The 18,158-nt window shown below is 38.4% G+C and overlaps 1 protein-coding gene across 2 annotated transcripts; it reads right to left on the bottom strand.

Moving 5' to 3' along the window:
* Positions 1 to 144: 144 nt before the first annotated feature.
* jak3 (Janus kinase 3 (a protein tyrosine kinase, leukocyte)) lies at positions 145 to 18,038 on the bottom strand. 2 transcript variants are annotated; one of them, XM_020098301.2, is made up of 24 exons: positions 17,900 to 18,038; positions 16,417 to 16,623; positions 15,500 to 15,617; positions 14,999 to 15,116; positions 13,646 to 13,791; positions 13,189 to 13,492; positions 12,618 to 12,740; positions 12,367 to 12,524; positions 12,168 to 12,279; positions 11,721 to 11,901; positions 10,446 to 10,570; positions 10,157 to 10,288; positions 9,982 to 10,069; positions 9,161 to 9,285; positions 8,586 to 8,724; positions 8,240 to 8,391; positions 7,760 to 7,910; positions 6,775 to 6,899; positions 6,462 to 6,651; positions 5,513 to 5,637; positions 4,531 to 4,703; positions 3,975 to 4,092; positions 3,770 to 3,883; positions 145 to 3,253 (listed from the first exon to the last, which is right to left on the bottom strand). In XM_020098301.2, exons 2-24 carry the CDS (start codon positions 16,613 to 16,615, stop codon positions 3,134 to 3,136), a joined length of 3,336 nt encoding a protein of 1,111 aa, XP_019953860.2. In that variant the 5' UTR covers positions 16,616 to 16,623; positions 17,900 to 18,038; the 3' UTR covers positions 145 to 3,133. The 2 variants fall into 2 exon arrangements, with proteins under 2 accessions (XP_019953860.2, XP_019953859.2); XM_020098300.2 differs by having other exon boundaries at positions 16,417 to 16,651; positions 17,900 to 18,028.
* Positions 18,039 to 18,158: the final 120 nt, after the last annotated feature.

Here is an 18,158-nt window from a genome sequence, read left to right as displayed (position 1 = left end):
AACTTTGGTCTGCTAGCAAAACATGTCACCACCAAAAGTTAGGACTTATTTGAACAATTTCAGGCTAAAACTTTATGTTAGCAGCATCATCACTGTTATCTGACATCAGACGCCTCGCAAAAGACAAGCAGTTCCAGCCATTACTTTAGAGAGGTAAGTTTATTTTTATGCCAAAGTGAAATTTAGGTACATCACTGATAGTGAACCACAAAGTTTACATCAATGAAAAATACATTGTTCAACATTATTAAAAATAACAACATCAATTGTTTTGGCTGAGACACCAAAACATGTACAAAATATGTGTTTTATAATTTACTATGACTCATGAAGGATATTATGTAAATAGACTGGCCTTTGATAAGAAAAAGGTCCCTCCCCCTGTGGTAAGGCCGTAAAGTCAGTTGAAGAAAATAAAACGTTTGGAATGATTAGAAACTCATTGATTTATTGCCAAATTAGCACCAAGGACATGCACTGGTAGTGCCCCCATTGAGTGATATCAAAATAGGTTCACACCTCATTTCCACACAGCTTTGTTTTGTGTCTGTAATTCCATTTCATGTACAGACTCCCCTCCTCGGTGTTCAATGCATGGACAAGCATTTATTTTATGGATTGATAGAAATGCCACTGCAGCCATGGGAGAGAAGCTAATTTTGTCGGGTTTTCAGCACCCATCTTTGTGAAAAAGTACCTCGAGCAATATTGTGACAGAAAATGTTAATGTTAAGATTGCTGGTTAAATTACATAATTTATGTCAATTTATATTGTCATATACATACTAAACAAATGAATGTGTATGAATATTATCATGAATTCAATATTTTGAACAAACTAACATTTTTGAAAGTCTTATGCTATCTGCCCGTGGTGCACAATGTACATGTTCTGTCTAAAATCCCCCAAAAAGTAGAATTTTTTTCAACATACTGGTACATCACCGGCAGATGTGACACTGTCTAGAATTTACGATCACATTTATTGTAAAGAGACAACATTTTAATTCACATAAATCGGTTGCTGTAGCTGGTTGATAGAACTATTACCCGGCGTAGTATGGACAGATTTTCACCAAACTTGGTGGAAAATTTTTTGAGAGGGTATCTCTAGATAATAAACTGTTGTAATTGATTGGTCAAAGGTCAACAAAAATATGGTAAACAAACATTTTCCAAGATAACGTAGCAAATAATAGAGACAATCTAAAGTTTCTTGCCATCATATGATATCATATGATAATTGACATCATGAAGTCAGGAAATGACGCATAGTATAGTCAAAAAATAAAGTATAGTTAAAAGATGCATTTTCGAAATATCTCTGTGATAAAAAAATACATGAGGGGGTGGGTGCTCAATGCATGATGGGAATTCTCCCAGCAGTCTTAGCCTACAGCAGCATCACTAATGGATGAGATTTTATCATTGATTGACGAACCTAATTATAAGCATAGAAGAAGGAACTGTTAAGTCTGACCTGAACACAATTGAGAACTGATTTCCTTGGAGAGGAGCCTGGCAGCAAAGTGCTCTGCCTCCCATTCTTCACTCAAGAGATTAAGTTCCTACTGCCCCCTACTGGTGGTTGCATCCACCTGTCTAGTTATACAGCTTCGGCCACATACAAAATGTCCTAGTGCTTTACCATGCTTCCTATTGACATGTTACAAATTTACACAACAATGGGGATGTGCCTATTCACAGCAAGACGTTTCCAATATGAACATACATTCCCTTTAAGGTTTTATTTCCCTCCAACTATACGATGTATGAATATATACAAACTACAGCCTTTAGAGACAGTGCTAAAAGAACTTGAAATGTTCTTCACTTGGGTAAGAATTAAAAGTTACTGAGTTGTGTGATTGGTCAGCTGTGCACAGCTTGTTCACACCAGTTACACAATGGTTCCCTCTGAAAAGGAGATAATGTTTTAACCTCTGTTCATTTGTTTGCAGTTTGGTTTGAAAGCAGGATTATGAAGGATGCAGAATGGTTCAGGGAAGAACCCATTAAATATTAGGGCAGAGCCTGGTCAGTGGGCAGAGCCTGGTCAGTGGTCATTTTTTACTTCATTATAGTAATGATAGTGTTGTTTTTTATTTTATTTATTTATTTAATTTTCACTGATTGGCCAGATAATAAATAAATGGATTGTAATGAAAAATCAGGAATGTTTGAGGAACTGATGTCTATGAATGTGTGCTATTTGGTACAGTTTGATTGAATTTAAGGGGACTGTTGGCCTTTGTGGGTGTCTGCTTTTCACTGAGTGCCATTCTAGTTACTTTGTGTATCTGAAAATATGATTGCGTAAAATTAGTTCTTGGGAATTTTTTACTACATACAATATAACATATTGTATAAGCAAATCTATCAGCAATACAGAAAGTTTGAATATTTTCAATAGTTTGTTATTTTAAAACAATGTATTACAACAACATGAAAAATAAGTTATAAGACTTTAATCCTAAATGGTTATGGACTTACTGGTCAACTTTAGTGTAGCTGAAGCTTTTTTACAGAAATGAATCAGTTTAAAGAGCCCAGACAAACAAAAAACTATCTTTTGATAAACGTTCACTCAAATATCCACATTCAGATTTCACAACAAACCAGCCAATAATTTAGATATAATCCCAGTGTGAGAAAGAGTTCCAGGTAAATATCTATTGTTCAAAATTAGTTTTGAGTCAGATGAAGAAATCTGCATCTGGCAATATGGGGATATATTTATAAACTCAATTGTTAGAAAGTATGTATTGTGTAAGTATTAGAAGTTGTAACTTGTCCTTGGCTGATATGTCTGTCAAGAGGCAATGGAGTGACTGGTCAAACCTTTGTCTTGCTCAGCATCTCAACAAAAGACCTAAGAAACCCACAATAAAAATGGTTATGTTTCTGTAACCTACTATGCAACAGTTTGGAATTTATGATGCTCTTTCCTCAGCAACTTGTTTCTTATTGGACCAGGAAATGTTGCATAAAAAGAGCTTTACCTGAGAGTTAAGGAAGTAGCCTATCGAAGATTTATGAGTCCCAACACTGATCACCAGTCAATAGTTGAACAGAATTTCCACGGCAAACAGTGAAGGACACTTTGTCATTTCATAGTGAGCATGGCTCCTTGTCAGCCTTTCGGGTTCTCTCTGTCATCCTGCATGATCATTTCAATCTGGTTTCCCAGGCTGTAGAAACATGGCCGCTCGTCAAAGTTGTACGCCCAGCACTCCTTCATCAAACTGTGCACCTGGTGGTACAACGAGAAGAATCTGAAATTATACTTTGCTGAACGTGAAACATGGAATGATTGTCTGTACAAAACCCTGTTATGGAATATGGAAAACTGAAAAAGGTGTCACACGTGATCCTTATTCTGATGCTTAAATTTTTAGTCATTTCTACAATCATCTCCCCTGTGGTGTCATTGAAGGACAGTAAATTTATTATCACAGCATATTTATCACTGATTTATGTAAAAAAAAAAACGTGTCTGAACCCAGTTTATATTGACCACTCTATCTCCTGCTATATTTTTCTCACCCACCAGAGGTCATCGGTCTTTCATCCTGTTCCCACAGCCTGTTGCCCTATAATCCTGACCACTGGAACCTGCCTGCCAACCCACATTCTAATTTTTAGTATGTACAACTAAATCATTATATTGATCTGAATGTACATAATTCATTTTAGTATACTGAGCATAATAAATCTCCAAAAAAGACTGTATTTCGCCTAATGAACCATAACAGCAGAGTAAACATACCTTGGGTGGGCAGTGCGAAGGAGCAGGCAACCTCCAGTCACTCTTTAGAATATTTGCCACATGCATTGGAATGGAAGGACCTTGCACGTTGTGTCCTATCTCCTGCATGTACAGCTGAAACAATGGCACAGATATTTAAAAAGGTAAAAAATTGTAAGGAGTAGTGGTTTGACTAAACTGTTGAAATATTGCCCACATGTCTTACTCTTTTTGGGTTGCAGTTCATGTTGCAGTAGGAGAAAAGCTCGTGTAGAACCACTCCAAAACTCCAGACGTCTGATTTGTGTGAGAATTTGGACTCATTGATGGACTCTGGGGCGTACCTGCATTAGATGAGCAGCATTAGACCATTATACATTCCTGGACCCAATGTATTCTTCAATTTAAAAATATGAAAGCTAAACTACAGGATTATCATAAAGGCCTCAGCTGGTTTTCAAAGTAATTATTTATAGTCATTTCTTCTTTTAAAAAGATCCATTCATTCCTTTTGTTGATGCTCTCTCACATCTGTCTGTTAAATAAGAAAACCCAGTCAGCGGTCAGTTAGCTTAGCGTAGCACAAAGACTGGAAACTACCAGCCAAGTTGTCTCGTCTCCACTTCAAACACACAGCAGGCTTCCTCAAACCTTTCCACTGAGCTGCTGATAGATATTTCAAAGCAGGCGTCAAAACACTGCTGAGTTTTATAGATTTCTGCTTTACCACTTCTGATTAAAAAACATAGAAGATCCCAAACATGATTTAAAAAGAAGTCTACCAGAAGATGGGGCTCTCGCCAGGCTGTGTGACACGATAGTACTCCTTGTCAAAAGGAATAATCTTGGTCAGCCCAAAATCAGCGATTTTCACCAGCGTCTCACTGGCTACGAGGATATTTCTGGCTGCAAGGTCTCTGTGCACATAACGTAGAGTCTGCAGGTACTCCATTCCCTGGGAAAATAAAAAAACAGCAAAACAAGGAAATGAAACAAATATCTCTTTTTGTCCCTGTCATTGTTTTATCTGTGAAAATGAATTTGTGAAACCATAAGTAAGATGAGTCCTAGTTATGCATTGAACGACAACACATAAGCAGCATGAATTTTTTTTTTTTTTTGCTTTGAAAGTTTTAACTGTATTACTAATGCATGAGAGGTGGTTCAGGTTCCTATCAACATAATGCAGGGATTCAGAAAGCAATTTTCCTTTTCTGCAGAATTCCTCCTGCATTTCTCTAGATTGAGCAGCTATTAGTCCAGCAGGTTTGTATCTCTGTAATAATTTTTTGTCACAATCTTTCAAGAGGAATGACCTTTAAGTTTGTATTCCTGTGGAATGTTTTTGTTCTGGACAAATGCAAAATTACTCCCAGTAGATATGTACATGTTTAAGAAAAGACTCCAAGTCACTGTCTAGTTACAAGGTTAGTTTTTTTTTTCTCAAATAATAAAATCCCATTTGACTCGAACCAAGTTTTTTAACTTGAGTAATGACGACCATTTGCAGGAGTTAAGGTCAGATCCATAGACTGTATATAAAGATGGGCAGCATGTCTCCTCCTACAAAACAAAACACCCCAGACATGAATGCTGCCATCTTGCACCGATGTCATTTTGAGCGAGTCTATGATGGGTTTATGATCTATACTACAGCCAGCCACCAGGGGTTGATCAAGACACAGGGGTCACTTTTGGGGAGCTGTCATATCTTCGATCTTAATATACAGTCTAAAGTCTGATCTCCAGATCTCTGGCTCTTACCTTACATATCTGCGAAGCAAAGAGGAGCATCCGCCTGGTGTTGACTTTATGTTGGTTACTCTCCAAGTAGCCAATAAGGCTGCCGTAAGGCAGGTACTCCATCACCAAGCTCATACTGAGGCGACCTGTGAACGTGCAAACATTAAACAATAAAATAATTACGCGCAAGATCTGACAAGGCTGTTCCATCGGTTTGAGCTAAATCTTCCACTGTATGAGTAAGAGTTTCCCGTCTTCATGTCACATCAACATTAAAGCTTTCATATGCTCCCATAGGAGGGAAACCATGGGAATCATTTGAAATTAGTCTGAATAAATCTCCAACATAGACTGTATTTAAAGATGGATGACATGACAGCTCCCCAAAAGTGTACTGCAGTACAAGTCATTAATCCATGTCTCCTCCATGTTTGTGGAGAAGACATGGACCAAATAAAGAATCTAAATATTTTCTTCACAATGCTTTCTGTCACTAAAGGTAGTTCTTATCACACTGGTGTTTGTTTAAGTTTATTTACCAGAAAGTTTTGTATTAGTTAGTTCATTTTCTATTATAAAAATGAGGTGAAATATCGGGATTTTCAGCTCAAACTGCCGTGACTGGTCGAGTGCGTGTTTTGACAGGACCTTGATACAGTGGCTCCATCCTCCGATCACTACTGTGGAGACTCCAGCTCCAAATATTCAAGATGGCTACGCTCGTCTCCAGGATACTTTAGCTTCCCTTCTGGATAGTGAGAGTCTATGGTCTCCACCATGGTTCTGCAAAGCTGCTAAATATAAAACCTGACAGCTGTATGTCACTACAATGAGTTTGTCATAAAAGATTGGTTGAAATGGACTGAGATTTTACAGTATGCATATTTTCAGCAACGAAAAGCTAAAAGCTGTTGATCTAGTTTGTTTTTTTTGAGAAGGGTTGTGTGTTTACAGTGCCTGTTTTCATTACCCATGCTGTAGCAGACTCCTCTGTATTTGACGATGTAGTCGCAGTGCAACACGCTGAGGGTTTTGACTTCCTTCTGGAAGTCCTCTTGGGTCGATTGTTTGTTGGGCTGCAGCTTTTTCACAGCGACCAGCTCGCCCGTGTTGTCACCCAGCGGGTCGTAACGACAGAGTTCAACACTGCCGAAGTTCCCCTGGAAAAGTTTTGAGTCACACATTTGTTTGTCATACCCAAGTATGAACCATATGATCTTAGTATGTAACATTGCATAGAGAACTGATATGGTCCTGTGGCTGCTCTGGTGTCTCATACTTACTTTTCCCAGAGGGGCAATGTAGCGTAGGTGTCTTTCCTCAAACAGCGTCTGGTCGTGTTGAGGGCTGAGGGCTCTCCACACTGGGCTCTGTGTGACAGGCTCAGTGGCTCGCAAAATCACATAATCTGCCATGAAACAAGAACTAGTCAGCAGTCACTAATGGTGTGGGAGTCAGATCCAGGAATTCATTTTCACTTTTTAAAAAACATATGTTTTTATTTATTTTAACATTGTTTTTAGGATTTATTATTCTATTCTTTTTAAGGGCTCAGATTTTACAGATTTTTATGATCAGTTTTTTTTCTTGTCTATGTCCAAGTGAGCTTGCCAGGACAATTTTCAATCAACTGTGTTGCTGTTGCAGTAAATCTTGAATCTTTATGTCTCTCTGTCTGGTTGTTGGTTTATTTGTAAGCAGGTTTACATAAAACCAGAGAACAGATTCCTCCCAAACTTGGTGGAGTGCTAATTCCTGAACCCATATAACTCAAATAAATCATTTATCTGACCACTTCCTTTTTCCTTTTGTATTTCTTCTAAAAAAACTAAACAACATACATGCAATTGTTTGGCCTTGGCACAGGTAATAACAATAATAAAAGATTAAGTCAAATATTACAAAATGAATAAAACAGACTATAAAACCAGAACTAGGAGAAAACATGCCTATGAAAATGTATCTATATGAGAGAGGATAAGCATGTGTTCTACTGAGTGTTCTAGATCAGTTTTAACCGTTAATGTTGTGGCTGATCGGTGTGTATAAGTGGCCTGTTTTGAAGTTGAAGTTTGAAGTCAGTTATATTATATAAAGCTTATTTTGTAGTAGAATGGATTTTTAAAACCCCAAATTGTTGACAACTGTGCCTTCTTACTTTTTTTAATGTTTTATTTTTCCTCCTATTGGATCAGCACTGATGAAATGATTCGTCTCTAGTTCCGTATCTAATGCGAACTTTGGGTAGGTATTAATGCACATCATTACCTGAAGTGATCAGACTGTTGAGTTGACGGATGATACTGCGACAGGAAGGTCTGAAGGCCTCCTGGTACGACATGCACTGACTGATCAGATCCGCCAGCTCTGTCCACTGGGAGGATGGCAGCTGCTGGAACCCGTCATAAAACTGACGCTTCTACAGAAAACACAGCGGTCACACAGTAATGACTGGAATAGGTTTATTCTCTTCTCTTTATTCTTATTTACTTCATTGTAATTGTTGTATTTGCTTCATTATTATTATTATTATTATTTTGTTTGTTATTTGGCCTGTTTGTCTCACACTCTGACATTGGACTGAGCTAAGATAAGCATGTGAATGCTTTGAGAATGAATGTGAACTCGTAATTAATTTTGTTCCTTTAGCCCTGCTCTTCCTGCCCCCGGTCAAAACAAATGAACGCGAGCAGGGTATTGCATGTGCAGCACATCCATCATGCTACCAGATTTTGTTTGTGGATGTACCTGTTCCAGGTCCCAGCCTCGTAGGGGAGCGGCCCCATTGTTGAAGATTTCCCACACAGTGGCACCAAAGCTCCACTTATCACACTCCAGCGTCAGGTTGTCTGGGCTTTCCAGCACCTCAGGGGCCACCCAGGGGATCCTGTCCAGGATAACTGAACACACAGACATCAACATGCAATGCATTAATGCAAAGGCATTGATTATCATAGTATGAAAAGAGTGAAGAATACTTACTCATAGTTAGTATTGGAAAGATTAGTGTTTGAAAACAACTTCACCATAATCACTGTATTACATGTTAAAGTTAACTGGGCATGTTAACATTAAGATTATAAAACTTTTTTACCATCTTTGCCCAGCATGGCCACACTGATGCCCGGGTCGCTCAGCTTGATGAAAGGGGAGGAGTGCTGTGAAGGGTCACCCTCTCTGGCCAGCAGCAGGTTTTTAGCACAGATGTTTCCATGAACAATGTTTTTCTCTTCCTGCAGCAAACTTACATGTTACTCTCTGCTCATTGTGATAGATAGATGGATAGATATGTGTCACAGGCTAAAACTTACATGAAGAAAAATGGTACCTGAAAACAAAACCAAACATATTCTGCACATATGTACAAGTGTTTTTTTATGGAGGTAGTGCAAGTAGTCAAAAAAAGTGACGAATAAAATAAACTTATGGCCAAAACCAAACATATTGTGCAAAGCAGCCAGTAACGTACAGTCCAGGTCGGTATGGAGTGGGCAGAGAGGCAGCGTCCTGCACATGAGTCCATTTCACCCCTCCATCTCCAAACTCCAGACTGTGAACTATTTCTACAATATCCGACTTAGGCAGTGGAAATGCATTTGATACCTAAGGCGAACAAAGGTTAATCCTGCTGTGGATCGTGATGCAGTCATTACTCAGAAAGTCTCTCACCAGAAAGTTGAGGGCAGATGCGAGCTGTTTGGCTACGTCGAGTTTCCAGCTCACTGACACAGATCTCCCTCTCTTCAAGTAAAGGTCAAGGGCCCCGTGCTTGACAAACTCCTGCACCATGATGTCTGCGAGGCACAATGAGGTTTGTTTAAACAGCTGTACTTCGAAAGCAAGCACAGACTCAGAAGTACTCACCCATATGACAGGGACTGAACTGGGGTCAAATGAGGTAACATAGTTCTTTTGTTCAATATGAATTCATGTTCTCATTCAGTTAAGTTACAGAAACAGCATGTAAATGATGTATAACACAACCTAATTTTCATCTACGAAGAGAAAAGGTGCTACTTACTGCATATCAATCAAAATGTAAACATTACGTAACTAATAAATGAACAGACTGTATATTAAGATGGAAGTCTCTGCTTTCTCCAACTATCCATAAATTAAGCCAAAATATCCAAAAAACTAATGTCCCCATCTTGGGCATTTGGAGCAAGAGTCTGAGCAGTAGCAATCAGGGGCATGTTGCAGTATGTAGGTCCAGCTGATACTCGTGCTTGACTAATTGTGAGTTAGTCTCATCGATTGCGATCGACTGGTTGATCTTTACATACTTCACTGTCGACCCCCATACACTCTGGACTCACTGGCTGAGGTTATTTTGTAAATGTGTTGTCTGTTGTTCACACAGGCAACACATTTGCAACCTTTGTCCACTACTGGCAGTGGAGCTACTGGTTTATCTACTGCATTTCTTTCAAAACAAGTCGGTTCATGTATTAAACTACATGTCAGGACACTACGGTATGAAGACGTACTTTTTACTCCATGAACACTGATGCCATAAACGAGGAGGAGGTGTTTGTGTGAAATCTGACTCATCAAGCTGGCAGCTTCAAAGAATGACTAAGAGAAAGAAAGAGCAAGAACACATTGGGTTAATTGATGAGAATAACTGACACATTTTTTGTGTTTCAATCTTATTAAACAAACCTCCCAGCAATTCTTGTGCTCAACATCAAGCTCTTTCAGTAGGACTTCTGTCACGTGTTTCTCCCCCTCACGAATGTCGGTTTTGTGGCCTTTAAAAATTCGTGTGAAGGATCCCTGTCCAAGGCTTACCTCCTTAGAGGAAAACACAAAACATAATTATGTTCCCTCCATCGTAAAAGAACTACCTACCTTCCATTTTAGTTTTACTACATTAGTCTTAGGAGCACAATGACAGTATTCGTAACAATCATAATGGCAGATACCGTTAGAGTCGTGTCTGCAAACTCACACATTTCAGGTCTTCGTATTTAATAATGTGGAACTGGATGTGACTGAATTTGTTCCTCTCAGGTGACGGGGAGCCTTGAGTTTCCACAGAGTTGCTGCTGCGTATGATGATGAGATTTGTGAGCTCTGTTGAAACAGCAACATACATTTTTACTGTCAGTCAGTCGACACAAGATGAAAATATGAAGGAACATATTCCAATCCAAGCAGGAACTCCACCCCGAGACACATTCTGGACGGATTATGGTCCAATCAGTCAAACCACCTCCAGTGCATCTTGACCACTTTGAACACAATTATAGATGTGGTTTGTGTTGTTAGTCCTCTAACAGCAACTTCTTGGGCAGAACTACGCAATCATGTGTGACTTTTCCATAACAGGGAGATATTATAATGCAACCATTAGCCTGTAAACACATGAAGCCGTCCTCTCCTCAGTCCTAAACAAGACCCATTGAACAGCAAGAAAACAGTGCTGCAGCTGGTTAACATCATTTTCTCTTCTTCTGATATTGTCGTTTTATTTGTGGTTTGGGACCAGTAGAAATGAGTGGGACGTGAAATGCAGAGAGCCGTTAAATCATAACCGAATTTAAAGGAGGACACTGGAAACATATTAATACCAGGTCTGAATGTAATCAGGAAGATAATATTATGCAAGTGAGATGCATTTAAACACTAAGTATATCAGTAGTAGTAGATTTAAATTTACATGAATCGTAATTTTAGTTTTCATGTCTTATTTGCGGTTCAGAACAACGTTACTAAAACATGTAGCCTTAAGTTTGTTTTGTCATCTCTCTGTTGGTTTGTTAGCTGACTAACTGTTACATGACTTGAAATGTAGAAGATCAGAGCGATCGCACACCTGCACACACTTACGCTGCATATAAGACAACTGCATCAGAATGCTGTTTTTTCCCAAAGTAACACAACTAATATTCTCAAAACATGAATATAAGAGGTGGCTATAACCGGATGTGTAAAAACTATTTAAATTGCTTAGCTTGATTCTGGACTGCATGTTAATACAATTCTCTTAATACAGGTAGATTTGACTTTTGCCCACTTTGACCTATTTAAATTTTGCACAGTGGATAAGAAATAATGTTGGGATGTTAGGGACATAACTTAATTTGTGCACCTTAGCGTCATCAAGTGTTTTGTCCTTGTAATCAATGATACAGGCCGAACTTGAGGGTACACTGAGGCTAAATGTATTGTAGCATTTGTTCAGTAATATCCTGGTATTCATCAGTTAATTTGGGTATCAAACCTTTGGGCCTTGGTGGACAGCAGCGACTCAATTTGACGGGATCTTCAGCCAGCAGCAGCTTGGTGTGTTGGTAATGACTGGTGAGCTCTCTCAAGCTCGAAAATGATTTCTGGACACCAGGAAGACTGAAGTGCTCATTCTTAATAATGAGACAGTCTTTATAGTCGAGTCCAAGTGGGGTCTGTAGAAATATAAATGCTGCATGAACAATGTGACATAGAGAGATGGATTTACTTTTGCAAACATCTAAACAACAACGTATGGGTCACTGTTTTTAAGCCCCAGCCCCGCAACCTTTACTGGGTGAAGATGTTACCATTTATTTCGATTGTGATATTAGCGCATCATCTGCATAGAGATAAACTCGTAGAGAGAGACCTGTAAAGACTAAACTCTTCAGAGCAAACTAGTAACCAGTCTTTATAAATGTATATATGTCACCTTTACCTGAACACACACAGTGAGGAAGAAGCTGTCATAGGTCTTCGGACTCTGCCGGACCAGGAATGTACCTCCTTTAAATCCTGATTTCTTCAATTTGTTGACTGCGAACTCAGATCTGATCGAACAACATATAAAATAAACATCTAAAAACAGATGCTGGTGAACATTTGCATTGGATTCAGACTTTCTCACAATGACTCACGTGATTGGGCCGTGGCAATGGTTTTTCATACCCTCCAGAATACTTGGGGGAGCAATGTCCTGGCAGAAGTAGTGGCTCGAGTCTGTGGTCAGCCTGAAGTAGCCATCAACAAGTGACACAAACGAAACTGCTTCTTTTAGACCCAGGAACTTGACTTCCTGTGGTGTGAATGCATATTTTGCAACAAATAAATAAACTACACATAAATTAACATTGTCAATTAACAGGGAAATGTAGAATGTGGCCTTTACCAAGCTTCTATCATCTTTGCGGGTTATTGTCACCATCCTACTGTCTTGGGGAAGCTGCTCCTGACTCAACCTCTTTATACTGATGTCTATGATTTCTTGGAAATCACAGAAGGTCTGCCATTCCTGAAAAAGAGGAAATACGCAAGAGCTGAAGGATCCAGATCTGACACTACTCAGCAACAACTATTGTAATTATATGAATTGGTGCTGCTGTCATTAAAAAAGATCATTACAGCTATAAATATCACTTATTATTATATTTTGTATTGCCCTGCTCACTCCAACCAGTCGAGGCAGATGGCTGCCCACACTGAATCTGGTTCTGCTAGATTTTATGTCCAACAAATTGGGGAGTTTTTTACGCTCCACAGTTGCCAAAGTACTTGCTCATCTGACCTAGAGCTAAATAATCCCGACTTAACTGCAAAACAGATGCAATAGGTGCAAGGAAAAACATTATAAAATGCAGTTATTTCAATACATTGAGGACAATTACAGACAGAGAGCAGCATAACCAAACCAGGTCATCACTTGTGGAAGCTATGGGTCATCTGATTGATCTTGTTCTTACCAGGGATCTATTAGGATGACAACTTCCTCTGGTTTGAATTCCAGTTTCCCCAGTCACACGCACCAGACTGAAAGCGGACTTTGCCTGTGGGGCATCAGAACCTACATTGAAGGTTTCGCTCCACAGAGAGGGTTCGATGCCAGCCAATTCAATCAGGTACTTGACTTTCAAACTGCACGCATCCACAGAGGAGTTTCCAAGCTTCTTTAAGAAACGCTTGAGGGTGTTTCGGATTCGATAACGATCCAGGCGGTTTCGTCTCTGGATGTCATGGCGATGTGACTTTGGCAGGCAGGACTTGTAGCTGAAAAGTTAGAGTAGAAGATGTGCCGTCATGGTTGCAAACTCAAAAGGCCAACTCCATTCAAAAACTGTTGAAATATGTATGAATTGAAAATGACACAAGGATTCAGCTCATGTGTTGGCCAAAAATGAAATGTTATGCACATATAGATACCTGACTGTTTTGCAGAGCTCTCTAACAGTCTGATGGCGCTCTTTAACCATTCTCCATAGGTCCAATACTGCAAGGCCAAGACATTCCTCCTGAGTGCTCAGAGGAGGTGAAACTCCTGCCTCACTAGCAATAAAGTCATTTCGCAACTGGGGGCCAAAAGAAATCAGTGACACTGTATTTAATGCATGCAATTGTTTCTGGCTGTAAACTTTGCAGCAATATTCACTGTTTGCATTTTTACAACAATAATGTTTATCCTGCATATATACGTATACTGCATGAATTTAAAAAATTGGTACACACAATTGGAGTGAACATTAGGTTTTTGCTCATATCTCTCATCCTGTGCATGTTCATCCTTATAGAGGACGACTGTAGCTTTAAAATCACATGTGAGTGGGTGTGGCCTTGCCAACTTCCGTGTCCTGCCTTTTAAAAATGGATGCCATCTCAAGAAGCACATTTCAGGGGAAAGAGTCGTCCCATGTATCCTTAAATTTCATAGTTATTTAAGAAATTTGGTCAATGCATTAGTAAATTAACTATTTTTAGTGAGATAAATGGAATTTTAATATACTAGGCATTTTGTTAAAAGGGTGTGTTTTTACATTTTCTAGGACAGCCAGGCCTTCATTATTTATACGTATTCACGGTCTGAGGAAGTTCTACAGAGTACAAACAAATTTAGGTGAGAACATATCCACGAATCCCTGATTCATGTGTCAAACCGTACGCACGGTTGAAGCACAGAATAGTGCGTGCGCACTGTTTGTGAATGAGGCCCAGTGTGAGCACCAAGGAGCGATGAGGTGGACCACGACAGGGCCAGGTAAAGTAAGTGTGCCGTCATCCTCGATGAGACAAAACCATCCTACAGAGATGTGTATCTGAAAATACATCCTATCATGTTTTTTTTTAATCTTCTCATGTGAAATCTTTAAAATGTTTAAGACATGTTAATTTGAATTATTCTTGTCCTACATTTTCCCAGATTGAAAACAATAACGTTCTGTCCATTTGTTGTAAAATTTTAATGAATATTTTTACCACTCCAACATTATATCAGATAATTCAAAATTAAAAAACAGGAACCATCTCGTGGATAAATGTCATATTGCTACAAGGCTGAATTTAAGAAAGTGAAAATGTATGGAAGTCAGAGGTGTAACTGCTTCCATACTTTACCTACATACGTCATAGTAGCTTAAGCATTTTCAGCATAAATAGAAATTTGCACTGTTAATGATTCAAGTGTATCATACAACATTCAAATAAAATAGAATATAAAAATAACATTATATCTTTCAGTGAATTAATGAAATAATTTTTTTAATAACATATTTTCTGCTGTACCTGAGCGAAGAGATAGTCAATGACACAGCAGTCGATCACTGGAGTGTTTCTGTCTCTGCTCAGACTGTAGCGGTAAGAAGTTTTTGTTCCTTGTCCAAACCAGTTTCCAAAGAAAAATCTGCAAACAAAAAAAAAAATCCATTATTCATCATCTTGAACACAACTTTTAACACTAAGAATTCACAAAGTCCCTTTTTCTCCATTACTTTGTGAGCGTACGTCAGCACACTGGTTTGAAACTTTGGTCTCAAAAGCCATCATTTCCAGTTCTATTGCTGTAGATTTAGTTTGTAAGAGGAGTAAAAGCAAGAAGCAAATAAATTGTGAGATTTTGGCTTTGACCTCTGTACTGTATATGCCACCTTTCCTGTAAAACACTTTATTGTTACTGCATTATTAATGGATTAATGTTTCTTCATGAAGATTGTTGTTTATGTGTAGTCTTCTACTTTCTGAAGGAAATGATTGAATGTATGATTCCTCAGGGAATTTTGGTCCTACCTGACTCTGAAGTGGACCTGTAGCTTTTCATCTGTGTTGAACATGTGCGATGGAGGAAACCAAAATGAGAGGTCAGAAGACGCCAACCCAAAAAGACCCAGGTACACCGGTAGGATTCCTGGAGAAGGACATTAAGGCATATCATCTCTGGCCTTGTGTGGGTAATGGGCTCTGCACAATACTGTTATGAGAATAGAGCCTGTCTGATTGCATACATACCCCCTAATCTCCAAGCAATACCCAAGGTCAGGTTATAGATAAAGGGCCAACTAGCAGTACACTGTGGTGTCTATGCTCATGGACTTTCATATATAAATCAGATGCCCCAGACAAACTCTTTTGCGTATTAAACTAGTGGCAAGTCATAAGGACACAACGTGATTTACGTATGCATGCTTTAGGCTTAACTATCCAATAGGATGCGAACACCCACATGTAACATACAGAGTGACAGCAATTCTAGCCATTAATGGATGTTCTGTTGGAATGGGTGATGCAGGGTGAAGGAGATATATGGGGATGCAGTGGGAGACATCGTCAGACTTGGGAGTGACATTGCTCATGTTACTCGTTTGACGTTTGTATATTGTTGCACCTTCTGGTCTCCTTAGTGCATCAAGTCTACATTAAACTCTTCTGCATAAGATATCAGCTGCTGCCTGGGTTCTCCTTTCACCAGCTTCCAGAAAACCTCCATCACAAATTGACGTCACGAACAGGATCTCAACACAGCAAAATAATATGTTTAAAGTAAGTAAAAAGTAAGTAAGTAAAAGAAAACAATCAAAGACCAGTGTGTGTGCGCAGGAGAGTTGCCTGGCCTCCTACCCAGCAAGAGTCAAATCCAAATTGATCAAAATTGAATGAGCAGAAATCACAGTTTATTTTACAAAGTAAAAGTCATGATTCAACCTTACCACATTTTTTTCCTGCTTGGATGCAGACTTGTTCAGCAGAGATTTGGCCACAGGAAATGTGTATTGTTGTTGCGTCCTTTGTGGCAGGGAAGAAGTAGAGCTGCACCTGTAAACTAGGGCCACTGCTGGTACTGGACTTCTGGCTGCCTCCTCGGTCTCTGTTCACCAGAGGAGCCGACTCCTCCTCACTGAGATCCATGGTTACTCCTGATGACGACATCAACACAAGCAACAACTACAGGAGATATTAATAAAAAGAAATTTAAAGAGCACCTTTCAAACAAATTAAAGGCAACTGAAAATACGTTTTAGGTGATTGACAAAACAGAATGTTCAAGATGGATTTAAATTTAAACATTTAAATTTAGAGACTAATGCATGTTAAACTTTCAAGAGTTTAGATATATAATCAACATAATATAATTGTTGACTAAATATAATAAGATAAATAATAATGATACAAAATAAATCTAAATTATAAAACACGGCATATAAGCCTGAATAAGTGAGTTTTTGATTTAATTTGATTTAAAAATAATAACATTTTGGCTCCTCTCAGATCATCTCATATGCTGTATTATATTATCTATTGGCACTACATTGAACATTTGTTTGATGTGCTTTTATTTCAGTGAAGACAAGTATTTTTATAAATTTTATAAAATAAATTAAAATAAATTGTCTTTGGACCATTAAAATGAAACATAAAACTGTAATTAGACATGAATGCATAAAAGTTGTGACGAGTTAATTGGACAAATTAGATTTTAAAAATTAGACACAAAAAATGTGTTCTAACACATTAGGAGGAGGAGCCAGAGTCACAATAGAGAGAGCCTAGAAAATCCAACTTACACAGCAAATACACAGCACTCATCATGGCTGTTACTGTTATGGGATTGTTTCATAACTCATTTACAGATAATAAAGATGTCATGATGAAGTATAATTTCTTTCAGCAAACTTTGTATTGAGTACAACTCCCACTGTGACACTAAATAATGTTTGAATGAAGATTTGTGGGGGTTTCCATGATGTGTCACAGAACTGCTCATCATGTTCCTGTAGTTACATCAGGCAGAGGAACACATAAGACTCTAGAATGAAACATAATCCACATTTCCATGTTTGATTTTAAAACACCTTGCATTGTTTGCTTTGATAAAACTGACAATCTGTTTATTTTCACTAAGAAAATGATCATTTAAATAAACAAAACTCAGTTAAAAATATAACTCATCTATCACAAGTTTTAACAAAGTCTTTATGAAACAAAGGTTTCATCATAGTTTTTAAAACATATCCAGTCACTAAAACATGGAAGCGACACATTACTCACATTGCATTGTGGCTCTTGTCAATATAAAATCGAACTCTGACATATCTTAGCCGCTCTGACATATAAAAACCGCTTTGCACTTTTCAAATGATAGATGTTTAAACAGTATATCAATATCACGCGTTATTGATTTCAATAAGTTACCTTTACAATTGTATGGCTTAAGTCCTCTCGATCATTTGTTCCTGTAAACCAGGCATTTTTCTTTGACTTCTGCGTTTGCGCTGTGTGTATGTGTGTGTGTGTGTCTGTGTGTGTTGACAGGAAGTTCAATTTCCTGATTTACACAAGCAGATGCAACAACAGTTTCCCGTCATCTCTGTTCAACCGTTTTCATCCCACAGACTGAACTGATGCACAGTTACAGAGCAAACACATGAACAAGTGTTAAACAAAATGCTTT

This window comes from Paralichthys olivaceus, chromosome 3 (genome assembly GCF_024713975.1).
Source record: "Paralichthys olivaceus isolate ysfri-2021 chromosome 3, ASM2471397v2, whole genome shotgun sequence".
Classification (NCBI taxonomy): Eukaryota; Metazoa; Chordata; class Actinopteri; order Pleuronectiformes; family Paralichthyidae; genus Paralichthys; species Paralichthys olivaceus.
The sequence above is the reverse complement of the archived record's forward strand: the minus strand, read 5'-3'. Positions and strand labels throughout refer to the sequence as shown.